Source organism: Halichoerus grypus, chromosome 7 (genome assembly GCF_964656455.1).
Source record: "Halichoerus grypus chromosome 7, mHalGry1.hap1.1, whole genome shotgun sequence".
Taxonomy (NCBI): domain Eukaryota; kingdom Metazoa; phylum Chordata; class Mammalia; order Carnivora; family Phocidae; genus Halichoerus; species Halichoerus grypus.
Window position 1 is genome coordinate 69,292,137 of NC_135718.1, and position 21,344 is coordinate 69,313,480.

Consider the following 21,344-nt stretch of genomic DNA (forward strand, 5'->3'; position numbering starts at 1 on the left):
TTATTTTCTATTTTTATTTTATGTTTTTGAAGATCTAGTTGGTTTTATTAAACAATTCATGAATTGGGCAGTATCCCTTCTAGCTAGTGGAGGAGAGCTCCTGAAAATGTGCATTTTCCAAGTGAGAAAATGAAAGCATTAAGTGATTTGCCAGTTTTCCGTTGCTGGTGATCATTTGCTTCAATCCCTGTCTTCTGATTCCTCCGTGTGTCATTGCTGATTGTTCTATGAAGGGCTGATGTGTTAGTTTAATTATATAACTTAGTCTTTTTCCTTTGTGGCTTCTCTCTTGGTCTCTTTTTAAAAACCTTTCAGTGTGTTCTGCCAGGGCCAGGAATTGTACAAGTTCTTTAAGAAACATCTTATTTTGGTTCAATCCTCTCTCTAAAAACCAGTGTCATCTTTTAGCAATAATAATTACAAATAGGGGAGTGTAGTCCCAGGCTGCATATTAAAGGTAATTAAATCTCAGGAGTTTCTCGGGATTCATAAACTACTTAAGCTCTATGCTTACTCTTTATTAAATGTAACATAACTTTGTGATTAAATTGCAGCTTGGTATTTAGTCTGGGACCCCATATGCTTTTACTCATATAAAATCATAGTTGTTTTCACTAAAGATTAGCAGAGTTGTCCAGAGAAATGGAGGAAAATGAAGCCTTTTATTTTATTTTATTTTTTTAGGTAAATATGGGATTCTTTCTTTCCTTGCACCCACTCATCCCCACCCTCATTCCCCTCAAGTTCAAGTGCAAGGAGCGAACCATCCTAGTAAATGAATGTAAATTACACAAATGATGAAGTGTGGTGAAGCTTTGGGATGAAAAGCTGCCAAAAGCTTTTCAGGGTGGTTCAGCATTTTTGCTTAGGAAAAGTTCATTTGCATAATTCCCAGGATCCTCTGGAGTTCTTTATTTAAAAAAGAAAGAGAAAGCTTTCTACAGTTATAACCTGGGGGTATCTTTTTCTCTTGACATTGCATTGACATTGTACTTAAATATAAACAACATTGTAGCGTTGATGGTCTGTGAGTGGTAAGATCTCTGCAAGCTACTTTTCCCAAAGCTTTCTCCCTGTTTTCTCCATATCTGATCTAGGAATACTTAAATGGTTTGACCTCATGTGATGATTTAACAGTATTTAAGTGATGTTTAAGTGACATATTCCCATACTTCCCCTTCATTGCTCTTGGATGAAGTGAAATTAATTTGCTTATGAAACTAAAAATTCAATCTGTCTCTTGTCCTGTTTATCTTTGAGTTGTTCTGACTATAGGTACGCAAGGAAACAGGGACCTCACCGTGGATAGAAAAAGAACCATTTGTTAAACATAGTCCCAGAAAAGGGCTCATTTCTTAAGAGAATGACAGCCTTATTTAGCCCATATGATTATTTGCTAAGTTCTCTATGATGGCTTTCTCTAGGTAAGAAATAACTTTAAAGGTGAGGAAAGTAAGAACCCAACTGTTTAAGGAAAAACCAACCAGCCAACCCAGAAAGGGCAAGCTCCCTGCACTCCGTCAAATCTTGAGTACCCTGAACGGCTATTTTACAAATCCCTGGGAGGTATGATAACACAGGACAGCAGATTAGAACCTACAGGGGTTTGGAAATCATTGTTTGACCAGAAAACTGAGGTTCGAAGTGATTTGTACAAGGTAACAAGTCTGGCTCATGGCCAACAGGGACTATGGTCCCTCACGACTCTGAGTCTGGACCTACGGTGGCCCCCAATACTGGAATTCTTGTGGACCCTCTAATTTCCAGCCCTCTGCCCTCTGGGCTGTCCGGGCACTTGGATGGGGCAGTTGAGCCGCCCCTGTCTGGGGCTTAGCAGGAATCCCAGTCACACTGACCCTCCATCACGGCACCTCCCAGCTGGCCATCTGTCTCTGTCTACCAGTCAACTCTTCCTTTTCCTTTTTTGAGATAGTTAATAACCTCAGGCCTCATGGAGATGGCAATCGCTCTTACAAGTAGTGTAAAATTTGTATTAATATTTAATTCCCACAATTTGGAAGAACTTGAAACTGCAATTAGATGTCAGTGCCCATCTGCTTCCAGCAGGCACACGTGCTCTTATTAGAGCTCTCGGAGGCTGCCGAGGGCCGCCCGTCACCTTCGCGTGTGTTCCTTAACAATGTGCGCACAGTCTCTCAAGAGGGAGCTCCAGATGGTGAAGGAAACTCTGCAGGCCATGATCCTGCAGCTACAGCCAGCAAAGGAGGCTGGAGAGAGAGAGGCTGCAGCTTCCTGTGTGACAGCTGGTGTCCGGGAAGCGCAGGCCTGAGGCGGGACAGGATGCGGGGGGAGGAGGGTGAGCGGCCACATCATCGACATGGATGCACCGGAGGCCTCTCTCACCTCCCCGGCATGGCCAATGTGCCTGAATCCACTACAGACACAGGGCCCTGAGGGCTCCCTGCACAGAGGTGGTCCCTCTTTGCGCTCCTGGGGCTGAGAGCAGGGAGACCGCACCTTGGAAAATGGAGGGGGACGATCTGCTGGATTTGCTTCCAAGTGTCAGCCAGAGGACCTTTCCCGTGTTGCTCATGGGAGCATCCTACCCAGGACTTGAAAATCTTCTCGTCTCAGCTCCCATTAGACAGAGGTTGGGGTTGAATTCTGCTAGAAAAATGTCTCTTTTCCTGTACCACTTGCTTTCTGTTGCAATTAAAGTATCTCCTGATTTAAGAACCTGTAAAGAGGAAACTAAACGTAAGTCTCTATCACCATACCTGTTATACTTTCCTACAGGCACATGATCTAAGGGAGCTAATTAACCCCAGGATCTGGAATTAACAGCTTTTCACCTTCTCCTGTGATTCACTATAATCTCAGAAGAATACATATGAAAAATTTCAAAAGACCTTGCTTTAAAGTAACAACCTGTCAATGAGGTGCAGTCTTCTGATTTTCCTATTATGGCAACGCCTGTTTCTCCCGAAAGGGTCCTTGGTGTTTCACCAGGACATCCTAAAATTTGCCCACAATGAAAGCAGGAAGAGAGCAGGGGCATGAAGGGATCAGATGACAAGTTTAAACTTCTGGGCCTCTCCTCTTTTCCTCCCTAACCTGTTTCACTCAGTGCCAGGCAGGATGTGGATGTGGACACCTTCATTCAGTACAGTGCAGTATTCAGTAGGAGAGTGCATATACTCAGGAAGGCAGTGCAGTGCAGTACTTAGTAAGAAAGCAGTGCAGTACTCAGTAAGCATACTCAGTAGGGCAGTACAGTACTTCGTAAGGCAATGCATACTCAGGAAGGCAGTGCATACTCAGGAAGGCAGTGCAGTACTCAGGAAGACAGTGCATACTTGGGAAGGCAGTGCATACTCAGTAGACCAGTACAGTACTTCATAAGGCAGTGCATACTCAGGAAGGCAGTGCATACTCAGGAAGGCAGTGCATACTCAGGAAGGCATTGCATACTCAGTAGACCAGTACAGTACTTTGTAAGGCAGTGCATACTCAGGAAGGCAGTACAGTACTCAGGAAGACAGTGCATACTCAGGAAGGCAGTGCATACTCAGGAATGCAGTGCATACTCAGGAAGGCATTGCATACTCAGTAGACCAGTACAGTACTTTGTAAGGCAGTGCATACTCAGGAAGGCAGTGCAGTACTCAGGAAGACAGTGCATACTCGGGAAGGCAGTGCATACTCAGTAGACCAGTACAGTACTTTGTAAGGCAGTGCATACTCAGGAAGGCAGTGCATACTCAGGAAGACAGTGCATACTCAGGAAGGCAGTGCATACTCAGTAGACCAGTACAGTACTTCGTAAGGCAGTGCATACTCAGGAAGGCAGTACAGTACTCAGGAAGACAGTGCATACTCGGGAAGGCAGTGCATACTCAGTAGACCAGTACAGTACTCAGGAAGACAGTGCATACTCAGGAAGGCAGTACAGTACTCAGGAAGACAGTGCATACTCAGGAAGGTAGTGCAGTACTCACGAAGGCAGTGCAGTACTCAGGAGGGCATTGCATACTCAGTAGACCAGTACAGTACTTTGTAAGGCAGTGCATACTCAGGAAGGCAGTACAGTACTCAGGAAGACAGTGCATACTCAGGAAGGTAGTGCAGTACTCAGGAAGGCAGTGCAGTACTCAGGAGGGCATTGCACACTCAGTAGAGTAGTACAGTACTTCATAAGGCAGTGCATACTCAGGAAGGCAGTGAATAGTCAGTAATGTGGGGCATTGTAGACCCCTCCCTGCTGTGGCAGCTGTAAAGCAGGCTAAGTTCAATTAGGCAGCACTTCCGAGTTGCACAGAGGAAGGCAGCCTCCGAGAGATGCTCCCTGAATGAATGGGTCTCCCTCAGTCAAATACGTTTGGGAAATCTGCCATGCCATAATTTCCAGTTGGAGAGCCACAGTGCACATTAGCATATTTGACTGGGACAGAGCTCAGTAAAGAAACCCACTTGATATTTTTTTTTTTTTTGTCTAACCCAGACTTCCCAAGTTTAATGGATCATAGATTTTATTTAAGTCCTATTAATATCCCACCAATCTTGTGTTAGGCAGCCCTGCATTCTCTGGGGAAGTCACGGTCCAAATACAGATTTCCATCATGTGTATAGGTGTACTAGCAACCGGACTCAAGCTTTTCAGTGTCTAGCTTGGTAACTACGTGCTAGTGTTTGTTCTGCTAATTGATTTATTGGGTTTTTTTGTTTGTTTCTGTTCTCATTTATCCTTATAAGAATAGTGATGGTCCTGCTTTCATTAGGATCTGTGGACCCTGGACAGTTCTTGTCATTTCCTGAAGTCACGCTGTCATTTCCGGAAGGCAGCTGGTGCTTTGCTAAGCTTCCCGTGCTGGGCACTACTTCCATCCTCAAAGAGATGCCCTGCTTAAGCCGGCAACTGGCCAGGGTCCAGGGAACAAAGCAAAAGCACAGTATGTGAATTTGCTGTGTTTCATCAGTTTTATCTTCAGCATTTAAAAATATGTATATACACTGTATATATTTCAATAATAAGTATATTTTATTTCTAGGAATTCTTGGTTTTTTAATAATGAGCCAAATTAGTGAATTATTTATAATCATGTCTAAAAAATATTGTGTACTAATCACATGGCACTTGGAATCCTCAAATCCCTGAATTAATTCCAATGGAGCAAAACTTGGCAAGAATCAGGATTGACCGTATCAGCAATAATGAATGTCTACTTTGACATGCATTTTTAAAAGGCCCCTGGACACAAGACATCTGAACAGTCACTAACCCAGTGGTTTGTGTTACTCAGACACCATCATGAATATTTCTGTGAGGTCATGATGTATTTGAACATTCTGGAAGCTAATAAGAGCTGTGAGTAAACGCCATATAAGAGTTGTCTGGTACCTGTGGTTGGGCAGTGTGTTCGATTCCTCTTTGAGATGCTTGAACAAGTCTTAAGTTTTGGGGCAGGTGAATGATGCTTTAACCACATGCTGCAACCCCTCCCTAGTCTATGCTGGTGTCAGAGTCAGCCAGGAAGCCTGCTAAAGGCCAGGGTGTATCCTTTGGCCACACGGTCTCCTCAGGACAAGTGCCCTCTTCAGCCACTGTGACCTTGGAAGACCCAGGATTGTGTATCCTGCACCATAACGTGGGTCAATTTTTGCCAGGGTTGCATTTAAGAGCAACGAATTGAAGCTTTTACGGAGATAGTCAAGACCACAAGCCACAGTGCAGATTGAAAATGGTGACGTGGAGTCTGATATCACCGTGACGCGGTGTGAGAGAATGAGTCGCAGGTGCATTATCTCATTGAATTCTCAAATCAGCGTTATGAGGTAGGTGTCTGTAGATGACAAAACAGAGCCTTAGGAGACCAACGAACTCTCCTCAAGGCCCGGAGCTGGGGAGGGGTGCGGTGACAGTGGGGGTCAGACACAGGTGGAATGCATCTCATTGCCGCTCTTCCTAAAGTGCCTTCAAGGTCTTTCTGAGACCTCGAGCCAGGGAGGTTATTGGCTCACGTAAGAACACATGGTCACCTTGGGGATCCTGCTAGGGAAACCTCAGCTTCCCACTACCCCAGCTAAGCCTCACTATGCTGTAACCATTAACTCTAGCTCAGCTCGGACAGGTTCCAACAGACTGACCCCCCTCTGCACTGCCCCCCCCCCCCCCGTGTCCTAGCCAACCATTCATTCTCAGTCCACCACGAAAGCCATGCCAGGAACAACCACTTACTGCCTGGTAATGGGCAGATTTTCTTGAAAACCCCCATTCAACTGGTATTTTTCAGAAAGCATTCGAGAAAGCAACAATGCGCCCCTTAGTCAATGCCTTCTTGTATAAGTGATTCAGTACTTTTATTTTTAATATCCTCACCTTATCTCATCTTTGGATTTTGTCATATAATTTATTGCTTCATAAATTTTACTTTTTGTTACACGAAATTAAAGCTGATATCCAAACCATAGAGCACCTTTAACTTTTTTTTTTGCTTCTGGAATGTAGATGATAGAAAAATTTATCAGGTTTACCCATTTCATCTTTTTGTTATAGGATGATTGATTGTATAGTTACATCATACAAAACATTTCTAATAAAGCAATGCTTTAAAGTGTGTATGTGTTTACTTTCAGTTTCAACAAATCAGAAAACAATGGAATTTTCTATTCCAGACTCCTTGATTAAGGAAATTGAAAATAATATTACCACTAAAGTGGGGAACAAGACAAGGGTGCCCACTTGAAATATTTTACTGGAGATCCTGGTTAATTCAGTGAGGCAAGAAAAACAAATGAGGGGGAGAGATACAACATTAGTTTTTACAGGTGATATAATTATAAGCTAGAAAACCTAAGCAAATTAACTGAAACATTTTTACACAGTTATTACAATTAACATATCAAAATCAATGGGCTTTGCACATACAAACAACGATCAGAAGATAAAGTATAAAGAAAAGACCACATTCTTAACAGGAACAAAAATAAAGAGAAAACAGCTAGGAATAAAATTAAATAAGAAATGTGGAAGTCTTAGACGAAGGAAATTTGAAGATGAAGGACACAAGAGAAGAACTGAATACACAGACACATTAAGCTTTTGGATAGGAAGTTATCAGAAATTGTCAAATTTCTGTAAATTAGTTCATCAATATTACCTGATCTCAACTGAGTCAGAGACGTCTAGATAACCCCAATATCCACTCTGCTCCATCCCTTCTAGCAGTTCCTCATCTAGGTTCTTGGGCTTCAGATATGCTTTGACCTGTGCAGAATGGATTACATTGTTAAATGGATAAAGCAAGGAGGCCATTAGACTGATGTGTCCAGGGTGCCACGGAGGTGACATAAACCGACCAAAATCCAGGCCTGAAAATGCTTCAAGGTTACGACATTGAAACCTGAGGACAACCAATCATGAAACTAGACTTTAAGCTACTTTTCCATCTTTCTTTTTTTTGGAGAGGGAGGGGAGGAGCAGAGGGAGAAGGAGAGAGAGAGAGAGAGAGAATCTTAAGCAGGCTCCATGCCCAGTGTGGGGCTCTCTGGGCTTGCAGGGATCAAGGGGGGCTCCATCTCATGACCCTGAGATCATGACTTGAGCTGAAATCAAGAGTCGGATGCTTAACCGACTGAGCCACCCAGGCGCCCTCTATAAAAGTCTCTCCCAGAGATCCCGTCAGTGAAATCCTTCTACTTACCATGTCCCGTCTGGGGCTGCTTGATTTGAACTGATTTTTGCTCAAACTCTTAAAATGTTTTAATATGCCTCAGTTTATTTATTTAACAGTAGTACTGTGTGTGAGGGCAGCAATGAGAAACAACCAAATTTTGAATTAATAGTAAACTGTTTAAATAAATTAAGATAAATCCGCTCTATGGAATCCTTTGAAGTTGCTTTAAAAAAACTCTCTTTTTAAAAGATTTTATTTATTTATTTATTTGAGAGAGAGAGAAAGAAAGAGAGAGGGGGAGAGAGAGAGAGCGAGAGCGAGAGTATGAGCAGGGGGAGGGGCAGAGGGACAAGCAGACTCCCCATTGAGCATGGAGCCTGACATGGGGCTCCATCCCATGCCTCTGAGATCATGACCTGAGCCGAAATGAGGAGTTAGACGCTTAACTCACTGAGCCACCCAGGCACTCCCCAAAATCTTTCTATGTGCATATGTTTGTATCTGCAGAAATATCACTGGAAAGGGACCCAGGCAACTTAGGGAAAAGGGATGGCAAGGAGACTTAATGTTTCTTGTATACTGCTATTCATTAAAAATTTGTGTACCACACGGTTCTATTTACTTATTTGAAAAATAAAAATAATTTCTTTAAGAAAAACACCATAAATCATGGAGACTGAGTGCAGGCCCTAAGGGAGAGCAGGGCACACAGGCCCAGGTCTCCCTGCTCCCAGGTCTCCCTGCTGCTGATGCAAGATTCATCCCCTGTTTAACACTCACCATGGTGCTAGAGAGATGGCGCCACATGTTGGTGATAAGAGGACAACTATGACATATGATCGGATGATTAGAAGGAGAGTGATTGCCTTGATCATTGTAATTATTATCATTTTAAAGACAAGAGATGAATTTTATTTTGGCACTTTCTTGAACAACTTATGGTCAGTGATTTGTTACCAAAATTTCCACCCCATCTGGGACCCCAGTTCTTATCCTGGGTTAGGGAGTTCGGTAAAGCCTCCATCCTCCAAACACTAGACCAAAGAGCCCCATGGGCTGGTTGTGTGCACAGAGTGGGGCGTGGGGAAACACAGTCACATCTGTCCCCCACTGTCCCTTTGGGGAACCTGCTCATACGATCAGTGTTTTGTTTAAATAGGGATGCTTTTGAGTATAAAACACAGTCATACTGTAAGGGATGCTATGACAGATACCAGGGTGAAGGACAGTCCGGAGAATACCTTTACTTCCTCTCATTATTCCAGTAACACAAAAGAACTTCTTGACACTACAGCTCTACAGCTCCCTCTTCCAAGAGTCTGAAAAGCATCTGCTAGAAACAAAGCTCATGTCTATCGCCCCTCCCAGCGTGTATGTATGTATTCACTCCCGAAACACTTACTGAACGCTTACTACAAAAATTGTTCTTCCTATAAACGGATGAATTTACAACTACACAGGTTAAAAATGTTAGTGAACATCATCCAGCAAGTACTGAAAATGGGTTGAGTGTTGATTCGTAGGACCCTTGGTTTTAAATCTACGTAAATAAATGATTAGACTAAACACACACACACACACAATAGCAGTTCAGCTAATATTGAACAACGGTTATTTATTATTTTCTGTTTCCTGTATGACTTTTATTTGTAAAAACAACATTTAGAAGAAATTATTTAAAAAGATTCATGCATAACCCATTATCTCCATTTTTTCCAATCGATGTCCATAAAAAACACATTTTCCCAAACTGTAGCCAGCATATTTTTTATTCCACTTTTTATGTTTATTCTTCTGGTATTTCCCATTTTGCTACATCATCATTATAATCATTGTATTTATTGCTGTGTAATAGTCTCTCACATCGATCTACCATAACTTAGATATTCCTGTGTAACTGGGTATTAAATCTTCACAATATTTTGCTGTTATAGATAAAGCTGCAATGACATCTTCATGCATATAGCTTTTTCTTGCCTTTGAATGATGCCCGTAGGAAAAATTCCCAGGAGTGAGGAGACAAGAAAAGGTAAGAACGAGTGCCATACTTGAAATGAAGTTTGCACTGGGGAATGAACTCAGGATGATAAACAGCCCTGCAAGCAGCTAGTCTTGGGAATTCCCAACCAGGTATTGATTGGCTTAATTGATTTTGTGGTGTTCCCTCTCGTCAGGAATGTGCCCACAATAACCTCATCAGGCAGATCGCAGTTGGACAATTCCTACCATTTAAAATGAGCAGTGTTATATAATACCCAGTGCTCATTATATAAGACTGATTCATCACTGAACTCTACCTCTGAAACAAATAATACACTGTATTAATTGAATTTAAATTAAAAATTAAAAAATAAAGCAAAAAATGAGCAGTGTTGACTCCGTCTGCAGCTATAGGTCACTGACCTTTTTCCATACTGCTCCCTTTGGTCTAAGCCCGTGCAAGGATGTTTCAAAAATAAAGCAACATAGGGGGGGCAGAGCAAGATGGCGGAGGAGTAGGAGACCTGGATTTCGTCTCCTTTCAGGAATTCAGCTGGATAGGGATCAAACCATTCTGAACACCTACAAACTCAACAGGAGATCGAAGAAAAGAATAGCAACAACTCTCTGAACAGAAAAGCGACCACTTTCTGGAAGGTAGGACGTGCGGAAAAGTGAATCCGAGGCGTTATTCGGGAGGATAGACGGCGGGGGAGGGGCCTCCGTCGGCCGCTTCTGGCAAGTGATAGAGCCACGGAGCACAAAATCGGAACTTTTAGAAGTCTGCTCCGCTGAGGGACGTCGCTCTGGTGGCGAAGTGGGGGGTGGAACCCTTGCGGGACAGTGTGGTCTCAGGACCCTCGGGGTCACAGAAAGACCGGGGGTGCCTGAGGGCGGCAGAGCTCCCAGGTATCGGAGCAGGGAAGCCGGCTGCAGAGACGGAGCCCAGGCGCGGGCTCTCAGCTCGGGGTTGTCATAAACCGTGATCCGCAGCACAGTCGGGCCACTGCTCCTCCAGCAGGGACCCAACAAGCGGCAGATCCGGGGAGACTCACCTTCTTTCCCCGGGAGGAGAGGTGCGGGAGCGCACCGCGGGGATCTGCTGGGTTTGGAGACTCCACCCGGGGTCGGGTGCCAGATAGAAAGGCGCGGTCACAGGCCGGGTGAGCGCGGAGTGTGGCCGGAGACCGGGGAGACGGGAGTGACTGACTGCTTTTCTCTGGGGGCTCGCTGAGGAGCGGGACCCCGAGTTCTCGGCTCCGCCAGGGCGGAGACTGGGAGGCCGCCATTTTCACTCTCCGCCTCCAAAGCTGTACGGAAAGCTTGCAGGGAACAAAAGCTCCGGAGAGCAAACCCGAGCAGATTACTTAGCCGGGACCGGCAAGGGCGGGGCAATTTTGCCTCCGGCAAAGACATTTGGGAACCACGGCAACAGGCCCCTCCCCCAGAAGATCAGCGAGAACAGCCAGCCAAGACCAAGTTTACCGATCAATGAGAACGGCAGAACTCCAGCGCTAGGGGAATACTGCACATAGAATTCATGGCTTTTTTACCATGATTCTTTAGTCTGTCAAAGTTAATTATTTTTTTTAACTGTCTTTTTTTCTTTTTTCTTTTTTCTTTTTTTTTGAATTTTTCTTTTTCCCTTTTTCAACCAACATCTTATCAATCCCTTTTTTTAAAAAAAAAAACATTTTTATTTTTCATTTTTAAAGTCATATTCTATCCCTTCATAGTAGTTACCCGTATTTTTGGCATATATATATAAGTTGTTCTCTCTTTAAAATCTTGAGATAGTTTCTTCTAACAGATCAAAATATACTCTAAATCTCTACTGTACGGTTTTTTTCTACTCCCCTGCCTGATCACATTCTCTCCCTTTTTTCTTTCTTTTTTTTTTTAATCCTCTTCTTTCTTTTTTCAAACAACTTATCAAATCCTTTTTTAAAATTTTTAATAATTTCCATCTTTACAGTCATATTCCATCCCTTCATCATATCAACCCTTATTTTTGTACATATATAAGTTTTTCTTTCTTTAAAATTTTGGGAGGGACTTTCTTTTAACAGACCAAAATACACCCAAAATCTAGTGTGTGGCACTGATCTATAATCCAGCCTGATCATATTTGATCACATTCTGTTTTTGTTTTGTTTTGTTTTGTTCTGCTTTTGTTTGTTTTTATCTTTATCTTTTTCTTTTTTCTTTTTTTCTTTCCTTTTCTTTTTTCTCTCTTTCCCTTTCTTTTCCCACTGCTTCAGGTCTTTTCTGATTTGTTTAGAGTATATTTTCTGGGGACGTTGTTACCCTGCTAGCATTTTGTTCTCTCATTAATCTATTCTCCTCTGCACAAAATGACAAGACGGAAAAAATCACCTCAACAAAAAGAACAAGAGGTAGTACCGACTGCCAGGGACCTACTCAATACGGACATTAGTATGATGTCAGATCTAGAGTTCAGAATCATCACTTTAAAGATACTAGCTGGGCTTGAAAAAAACATGGAAGTTATTAGAGAAACCCTTTCTGGAGAAGTAAAACAACTAAAATCTAACCAAGTAGAAATCAAAAAGGCTATCAATGAGGTGCAATCAAATATGGGGGCGCTAACTGCTAGGATAAATGAGGCAGAAGAAAGAATCAGTGAGATAGAAGACCAAATGATGGAAAATAAAGAAGCTGAGAAAAAGAGAGATCAACAACTACTGGATCACGAGGGCAGAATTCGAGAGATAAACGATACCATAAGACGAAACAACATTAGAATAATTGGGATCCCAGAAGAAGAAGAAAGAGAGAGGGGGGCAGAAGGTATAATGGAGCAAATTATAGCAGAGAACTTCCCTAATTTGGGGAAGGAAACAGGCATCAAAATCCAGGAAGCACAGAGAACCCCTCTCAAAATCAATAAAAATAGGTCAACACCCCGACATCTAATAGTAAAACTTACGAGTCTCAGAGACAAAGAGAAAATCCTGAAAGCAGCTCGGGAGAAGAGATATGTAACCTACAATGGTAGAAACATTAGATTGGCAACAGACTTATCCACAGAGACCTGGCAGGCCAGAAAGGACTGGCAGGACATATTCAGAGCACTAAATGAGAAAAATATGCAGCCAAGAATACTATATCCAGCTAGGCTGTCATTGAAAATTGAAGGAGAGATAAAAAGCTTCCAGGACAAACAAAAACTAAAGGAATTTGCAAACATGAAACCAGCCCTACAACAAATATTGAAAGGGGTCCTCTAAACAAAGAGAGAGCCTAAAAGCAACATAGACCAGAAAGGAACACAAACAATATACAGTAACAGTCACTTTACAGGCAATACAATGGCACTGAATTCCTATCTTTCAATAGTTACCCTGAATGTAAATGGGCTAAATGCCCCAATCAAAAGACACAGGCTATCAGATTGGATTAAAAAACAAGACCCATCGATATGCTGTCTGCAAGAGACTCATTTTAGACCCAAAGACACCCCCAGATTGAAGGTGAGGGGGTGGAAAACCATTTACCATGCTAATGGACACCAAAAGAAAGCTGGGGTGGCAATCCTTATATCAGACAAATTAGATTTTAAACCAAAGACTGTAATAAGAGATGAGGAAGGACACTATATCCTACTTAAAGGGTCTATCCAACAAGAAGATCTAACAATTGTAAATATCTATGCCCCTAACATGGGAGCAGCCAATTATATAAGGCAATTAATAACAAAAGCAAAGAAACACATCGACAACAATACAATAATAGTGGGGGACTTTAACACCCCCTCACTGAAATGGACAGATCGTCTAAGCAAAAGATCAACAAGGAAATAAAGACTTTAAATGACACACTGGACCAAATGGACTTCACAGACATATTCAGAACATTCCATCCCAAAGCAACGGAATACACATTCTTCTCTAGTGCCCATGGAACATTCTCCAGAATAGATCACATCCTAGGTCATAAATCAGGTCTCAACCGGTACCAGAAGATTGGGATCATCCCCTGCCTATTTTCAGACCACAATGCTTTGAAACTAGAACTCAATCACAAGAGGAAAGTCAGAAAGAACTCAAATACATGGAGGCTAAAGAGCATCCTACTGAAGAATGAATGGGTCAACCAGGAAATTAAAGAAGAATTAAAAAAATTCATGGAAACCAATGAAAATGAAAACACAACTATTCAAAATCTTTGGGATACAGCAAAGGCAGTCCTAAGAGGAAAGTATATAGCAATACAAGCCTTTCTCAAGAAACAAGAAAGGTCTCAAGTACACAACCTAACCCTACACCTAAAGGAGCTGGAGAAAGAACAGCAAATAAAGCCTAAACCCAGCAGGAGAAGAGAAATCATAAAGATCAGAGCAGAAATCAATGAACTAGAAACCAAAAGAACAGTAGAACAGATCAACGAAACTAGGAGCTGGTTCTTTGAAAGAATTAACAAGATTGATAAGCCCCTGGCCAGACTTATCAAAAAGAAAAGAGAAATGACCCAAATCAACAAAATCATGAATGAAAGAGGAGAAATCACAACCAACACCAAAGAAATACAAACAATTATAAGAACATATTATGAGCAACTCTATGCCAGCAAATTAGATAACCTGGAAGAAATGGATGCATTCCTAGAGATGTATCAACTACCAAAACTGAACCAGGAAGAAATAGAAAACCTGAACAGACCTATAACCACTAAGGAAATAGAAGCAGTCATCAAAAATCTCCCAAAACACAAAAGCCCAGGGCCAGATGGCTTCCCAGGGGAATTCTACCAAACATTTCAAGAAGAATTAATACCTATCCTTCTGAAACTGTTCCAAAAAATAGAAATGGAAGGAAAACTTCCAAACTCATTTTATGAGGCCAGCATTACCTTGATCCCAAAACCAGACAAAGACCCCATCAAAAAGAATTACAGACCAATATCCCTGATGAACATGGATGCAAAAATTCTCACCAAAATACTAGCCAATAGGATCCAACAGTACATTAAAAGGATTATTCACCACGACCAAGTCGGATTTATCCCTGGGCTGCAAGGTTGGTTCAACATCCGCAAATCAATCAACGTGATACAATACATTAACAAAAGAAAGAACAAGAATCATAGGATCCTCTCAATAGATGCAGAAAAAGCATTTGACAAAGTACAGCATCCTTTCTTGATCAAAACTCTTCAGAGTATAGGGATAGAGGGTACATACCTCAATATCATAAAAGCCATCTATGAAAAACCTACAGCGAATATCATTCTCAATGGGGAAAAACTGAGAGCTTTCCCCCTAAGGTCAGGAACGTGGCAGGGATGTCCACTATCACCACTGCTATTCAACATAGTATTAGAAGTCCTAGCCACAGCAATCAGACAACAAAAAGAAATCAAAGGCATTCAAATTGGCAAAGAAGAAGTCAAACTCTCACTCTTTGCAGATGATATGATACTTTATGTGGAAAATCCCAAAGACTCCACCCCAAAACTGCTAGAACTCATACAGGAATTCAGTAAAGTGGCAGGATATAAAATCAATGCACAGAAGTCAGTGGCATTCCTATACACCAACAACAAGTCAGAAGAAAGAGAAATTAAGGAATCGATCCCATTTACAATTGCACCCAAAACCATAAGATACCTAGGAATAAATCTAACCAAAGAGGCAAAGGATCTGTACTCAGAAAACTATAAAATACTCATGAAAGAAATTGAGGAAGACACAAAGAAATGGAAAAACGTTCCATGCTCATGGATTGGAAGAACAAATATTGTGAAGATGTCAATCCTACCTAGAGCAATCTACACATTCAATGCAATCCCCATCAAAATACCATCCACTTTCTTCAAAGAAATGGAACAAATAATCCTAAAATTTGTATGGAACCAGAAAAGACCCCGCATAGCCAGAGGAATGTTGAAAAAGAAAAGCAAAGCTGGCAGCATCACAATTCCAGACTTCCAGCTCTACTACAAAGCTGTCATCATCAAGACAGTATGGTACTGGCACAAAAACAGACACATAGATCAATGGAACAGAATAGAGAGCCCAGAAATGGACCCTCAACTCTATGGTCAACTAATCTTTGACAAAGCAGGAAAGAAAGTTCAATGGAAAAAAGACAGTCTCTTCAACAAATGGTGTTGGGAAAATTGGACAGCCACATGCAGAAGAATGAAACTGGACCATTTCCTTACACCACACACAAAAATAGACTCCAAATGGTTGAAAGACCTCAATGTGAGACAGGAGTCCATCAAAATCCTAAAGGAGAACACAGGCAGCAACCTCTTCGACCTCAGCCGCAGCAACTTCTTCCTAGAAACATCGCCAAAGGCAAGGGAAGCAAGGGCAAAAATGAACTATTGGGACTTCATCAAGATAAAAAGCTTTTGCAAAGCAAAGGAAACAGTCAACAAAACCAAAAGACAACTGACAGAATGGGAGAAGATATTTGCAAATGACATATCAGATAAAGGGCTAGTATCCAAAATCTATAAAGAACTCATCAAACTCAACACCAAAAGAACAAAGAATCCAATCAAGAAATGGGCAGAAGACATGAACAGACATTTTTCCAAAGAAGACATCCAAAAGGCCAACAGACACATGAAAAAGTGTCCAATATCGCTCGGCATCAGGGAAATCCAAATCAAAACCTCAGTGAGATACCACCTCACACCAGTCAGAATGGCTAAAATTAACAAGTCAGGAAATGACAGATGTTGGCGGGGATGCGGAGAAAGGGGAACCCTCCTACACTGTTGGTGGGAATGCAAGCTGGTGCAGCCACTCTGGAAAACAGTATGGAGGTTCCTCAAAAAGTTGAAAATAGAGCTACCATATGATCCAGCAATTGCACTCCTGGGTATTTACCCCAAAGATACAAAAGTAGGGACCCGAAAGGGTACGTGCACCCCGATGTTTATAGCAGCAATGTCCACAATAGCCAAACTGTGGAAAGAGCCAAGATGTCCATCAACAGATGAATGGATAAAGAAGAAGTGGTATATATATACAATGGAATATTATGCAGCCATCAAAAGGAATAAGATCTTGCCATTTGCAACGACGTGGATGGAACTGGAGGGTATTATGCTGAGCGAAATAAGTCAAACAGAGAAAGACATGTATCATATGACCTCACTGATATGAGGAATTCTTAATCTCAGGAAACAAACTGAGGGTTGCTGGAGTGGGGGGTGGGGTGGGAGGGATGGGGTGACTGGGTGATGGACACTGGGGAGGGTATGTGTTCTGGTAAGCGCTGTGAATTGTGCAAGACTGTTGAATCTCAGATCTGTACCTCTGAAACAAATAATGCAATATATGTTAAGAAAGAAAAAAAGAAGAAGAAGAATGTAGCAGCAGGGGAAGAATGAAGGGGGGGAAATCGGAGGGGGAGAAGAACCATGAGAGACAATGGACTCTGAAAAACAAACTGAGGGTTCTAGAGGGGAGGGGGGTGGGAGGATGGGTTAGTCTGGTGATGGGTATTGAGGAGGGCACGTTCTGCATGGAGCACTGGGTGTTATGCACAAACAATAAATCATGGAACACTATATCTAAAACTAATGATGTAATGTATGGGGATTAACATAACAATAAAAAAATTAAAAAAAAAATAAAGCAACATATACAGGCATTTAAAAAGGAGGAGAATTTCTAGCATGGGGAGTGAGCAGAAGCAGCCGAAGGGAGAACACCACCCAGTCCAGACCACTGTGCCCATCCTGAAGTACCTCCTGGGATGTACTGGGATTCATGTGGCGGTGGTTGTTGTTAGTGTGAAAAAAGAGTGTCTCCGATTTGTGGCTCTGGCCACCCTCCCTCCCCCCAGCCCCCCACTCCCATGGTGCTCTCCGACGCTCAGGAGAACATGACATGTTGAACGAGAAGGTGCTTTGGATAACTTCTACTTCATCCACTCAGCGTTTTTTCCTAAAGCATCTTCCCCCAAAATGTAGCATCCTGTGTCAGCCTGAGCTTGGCTTTGGATGATCTTAGCCAATGCACTTCTTCCCCAGCCTGGCTCCCCACCCATCTCTTGTCCTTGGCCCCCCGAGCCACATGAGAATGCAGATCCTGAGTTTGGTCTCCTTCCCAAAGGCGCAGTTCAATACCAGTCCCCTTGTTTCCCTGGTTGTTTTTACCTACGCCCAACGTCAGTGGCCTCTTGTCCTCATTTTCATCAATACTTCCCACTTGGTGCTTTTATTATTTCAATCTCTTCTTCTTACTTCCTTTATTTGCATTTCCTCTTTAGAAGGGAAAGGAAAAGCGGCAGTTTCTGATTACTTGAGAGTTCGGGCTGAACTCCCCGTGATTCTAAAGCACCCTCTTCCTTTACTAACATCGAAGCCGGCAGGCGTTCAACTCCGCGTTGGTGGGGGGCTCCAGCTCTCAGCAGGATGGTAACATGTGTAACAGCCACACGGGTGGGGGACACTGGGCACAGAGACTTTGCTCGGCTTTCCTGGAAGCTGATCAGTCAATAAAAGCCCTGCGCCCCAGTCTTTCTTCACCAGGATGGAGGTGTCTGATGCTTTGTGTGGGCCCAGAGAGTTCCGTCCTTTACAAGTAGAATGAATAAGGACTGCTTAACCGAGGAAGCAGAGCACAGGAGAGAAGTTGATAATGAACACTCTGGGCAAAGGCACTCGTGCTACGAGGAAGATGTGTAAGAAAATGAAGGTGACGGGAATGCAGTGTGCTCTTACAAATATGGGGAGAGATAGTAAGAAAGCATGCATGAGGCCAGAGGAAGGCAAACGACATGCTGCAGCCTATGAGAAAAAAAGACAATTAAAAAGCCCTTCGTGCAGTGGCGTGGACCACACAATGCACAGATGACAATCTCTGATGTATTGCTTTGCAGCCAAATTTGGAAACGCTGAGGGCATGTGCCAAGTGCTGTCTCGTTAAGTGCGGTTTTGACTTTTAAGGGCAAGTGTGCAAAGGCGTCTCCTCCTGGCCCCAGGAGCTGGTAATTACCAGGGAGATGCTTAACTCCGAAAGGCTGGAACCCAGGAAGGGCATCTGGATATTTTATGCTAGGAAGATCCTGTATCCTTTTACATACCGAGACAGATGCACCAAGGGCATGTCTCAGCTGTGAGGGAGAGTTTCAGCCAGTCCACAAAATCCCAGTGAAATTGTTCATTTGGTGTTCGGTGTACTTTTGTGCTTGTGCCCCGCCCCCCCCCCGGCAAGCAGCGAGCTTGGGGGGCAGGGCAGTGTAGAGGCGGCAGGCCTGGCTGGTCCCTGCCCTCAGCGTCTAGGCTATGCCAGGAGTCCAGGGAAGAATTCTAAAGGCAGACAGGAACAGGCCAGTGGAAGGATTGAGCTGAAGCGAGTGTCCCCAGGGTGATATTAGAGTCACCTCGTGGGGAATTCCAAGTGTCTCAGCTGAGCGGGAGAGGGGCCAACAGAGAACCCTTTCCTTGCTCTCCCCACCCCGTCCCCATCCCCATTCTCCCTTTCTTGTTAAACCTCTTTCTTGTTAAATCATCTTTTCATTTGTGATGGTTATGGCAAATCTGAAAGCACAGCCACTAAGAAGATTACTAGAATCTCTCTCAACCTGCTTTGTTCTTATTTTGCAGTCTGTTATGTTATCGAGAGAATACGGCTCACTTTACCATGATGTTTTTTCTCAATCATAAAGAGATCCCTCTGTCCTGTGGAGGAAGGAAAGGATTTTTCTCGAGCTACTGAAAGACTTTCTAAATTAGGAGAAACATTTATAAAGGCACATGAAATGGAGGCTTTATTCCCCAGACATTTCCTGGGGCAGACATGTGAGTCCCCAGGAAAGCCACATAATGCTGTTGGGGTAAAATTCACGCTTTGGTTTTGAACCATGATGGAGAGCTGAATCGAATGGTCATAACTGGCATATTTCACATGCTCATAACAAATGGTTATATGCATGGACAGAAGGACTAGAAGATTTATTAATGCCCATACAATTACCAGACAACTATCAAGCTCCACTATGGAAATAGCTACGAGAGTTTATAGGACTCGGGACTGCAAGGTATCACAGCGCTCTCCTATCACACACTGACTTTTCAGCCCCTGTGGTGTGGCACCTGTTCCCATCAGTTCATCGAAAAGCTTCCTGCTCATGGTCTGCCAAATCCAACAGCATGTCCTCTGCCCTCATTCTACTCTTCATTTTGGTAACAACGTCCAGTGTTGAAGAAAATCTCTTCCTCATCGAACCTCCCTTCTCTCTTGGGTCCCATGACATTCCATCCCCCAGTGGTCTCATCCTACATCAGTCTTCTTGCATGATTGGTCTCTCTCTGACTCAGAAGCGGGATACCCCAAGGCCCTGTCCTCAGATCTCCTTTCTCCCTGGGCAATTTCATCTGCTCCAACAATTTCAGCATCATCTTTATAGTGATTATTCCCAAAGGTGTAAGATTTGATTGGCAATATTTATCAAGCACCCACTACACCTTAGCTACTAGGTTAGGCCCCAAATTCAAAATTGTCTATTGTTTGATACTCTCAAATCATCCTCTGGCTTTGCTCTCTTTTCTGAGCTTTAAACTCCCCTGGACATTTCTATTGCTCCATTTCAGGCATCTCCAACTCGACATGTCTAAAACCAACTTCATTTTTTTTCCTTCTAGAAGTCTACCTACCATTCAGCTGTTCTTTACCCTGGAATCTGGCACTTCCAATCTTTCAAGAGACACTGACTGGAACCTTCATATTTGCTTTATGCTCCTTCTCCTTCCTCATCCTCTATCCAATCAAGTGAGTCTTTCTGCGTTTAGCATTGAGAGTTTTTATATCTCTCTCATTCTCTACCTACTGTCTACCTCAGATTCTTGCCATGCTGACTTGAACTATTGCAATAGATTTCTAATTGTTTTCTCTGTCTGTAATTTCTCATAATTTAAATTAATGGTCAAAGTTATTTCCTAACCAATGGTCAGACTCAAGACCCCTCAGTGATTTGCTGTTGCCCAAACAATAAAGTTTTTATCAAGCAGACTCCCTACTGAGCACAGAGCCCACCGCCAGGCTCCATCTCACAACCCCAAGATCATGACCTGAGCCAAAACCAAGGGTCAGACACTTAACCGACTGTACCACCGAAGCGCCCCCTCATTCATTTACAAATGGGCCTTTGCTCATGGCTGTGCTCTTAGCCTTGAGTGCTGGTCTCCACTTTTCTAACTTATGCTCACTTGTCAAGAGTGCAAAGGAAGAAAAGCAATCAAATAGGAGCCCTAGGTTTTGGACCTGAGCAGGTGGTAACGTCATTTATTGAGACAGTGAAGACCTTGGAGAAGAGAGGATATAGTGTGTGTGTGTGTGTGTGTGTGTGTGTTGGGAGGGGAATAGGCTATCAGTAGTTTGTCCATGTTGGGTTGAAATGGTTATTAGACATGCAAGTAGAGATGCTGGGTAGGCAGTATGAGTTTAAGTTGGGCTGGAGAGTCATATCACACAGATGGTTTTTAAGGGTGTATAACTATGAAAAATTGAGTAGCAATAGAGAAATATTTAAAAGAGAGAGAAGTCCAAGAGGAGAAGAGGAGAGGAAGTCATTGGAGACCACAAGAATCAACAACCCTTGGGAGGAGTTTTGATGTGACGAACAGCAGAGACATGCCCTGCAGTAGGTGGCATGGAACTTAAGGTCAATTACCTCCCAAGCGATTTGCATAAATCATCTTAATCCTAATAACCCTGCAAGGCGGTTGCTATTATACATCTTC

At 42.9% G+C, this 21,344-nt stretch overlaps 1 protein-coding gene across 1 annotated transcript in view; it reads left to right on the forward strand.

The window, feature by feature from the left end:
• The window catches only part of DISC1 (DISC1 scaffold protein), a 366,980-nt gene extending 360,405 nt beyond the window's left edge, over positions 1 to 6,575 (forward strand). The window contains exon 13 of the mRNA XM_078077709.1: positions 2,151 to 6,575. Coding sequence (XP_077933835.1) covers positions 2,151 to 2,290 — 140 coding nt within the window. The 3' untranslated portion in view covers positions 2,291 to 6,575. The remainder of the gene's footprint in view (positions 1 to 2,150) is intronic.
• Positions 6,576 to 21,344: the final 14,769 nt, after the last annotated feature.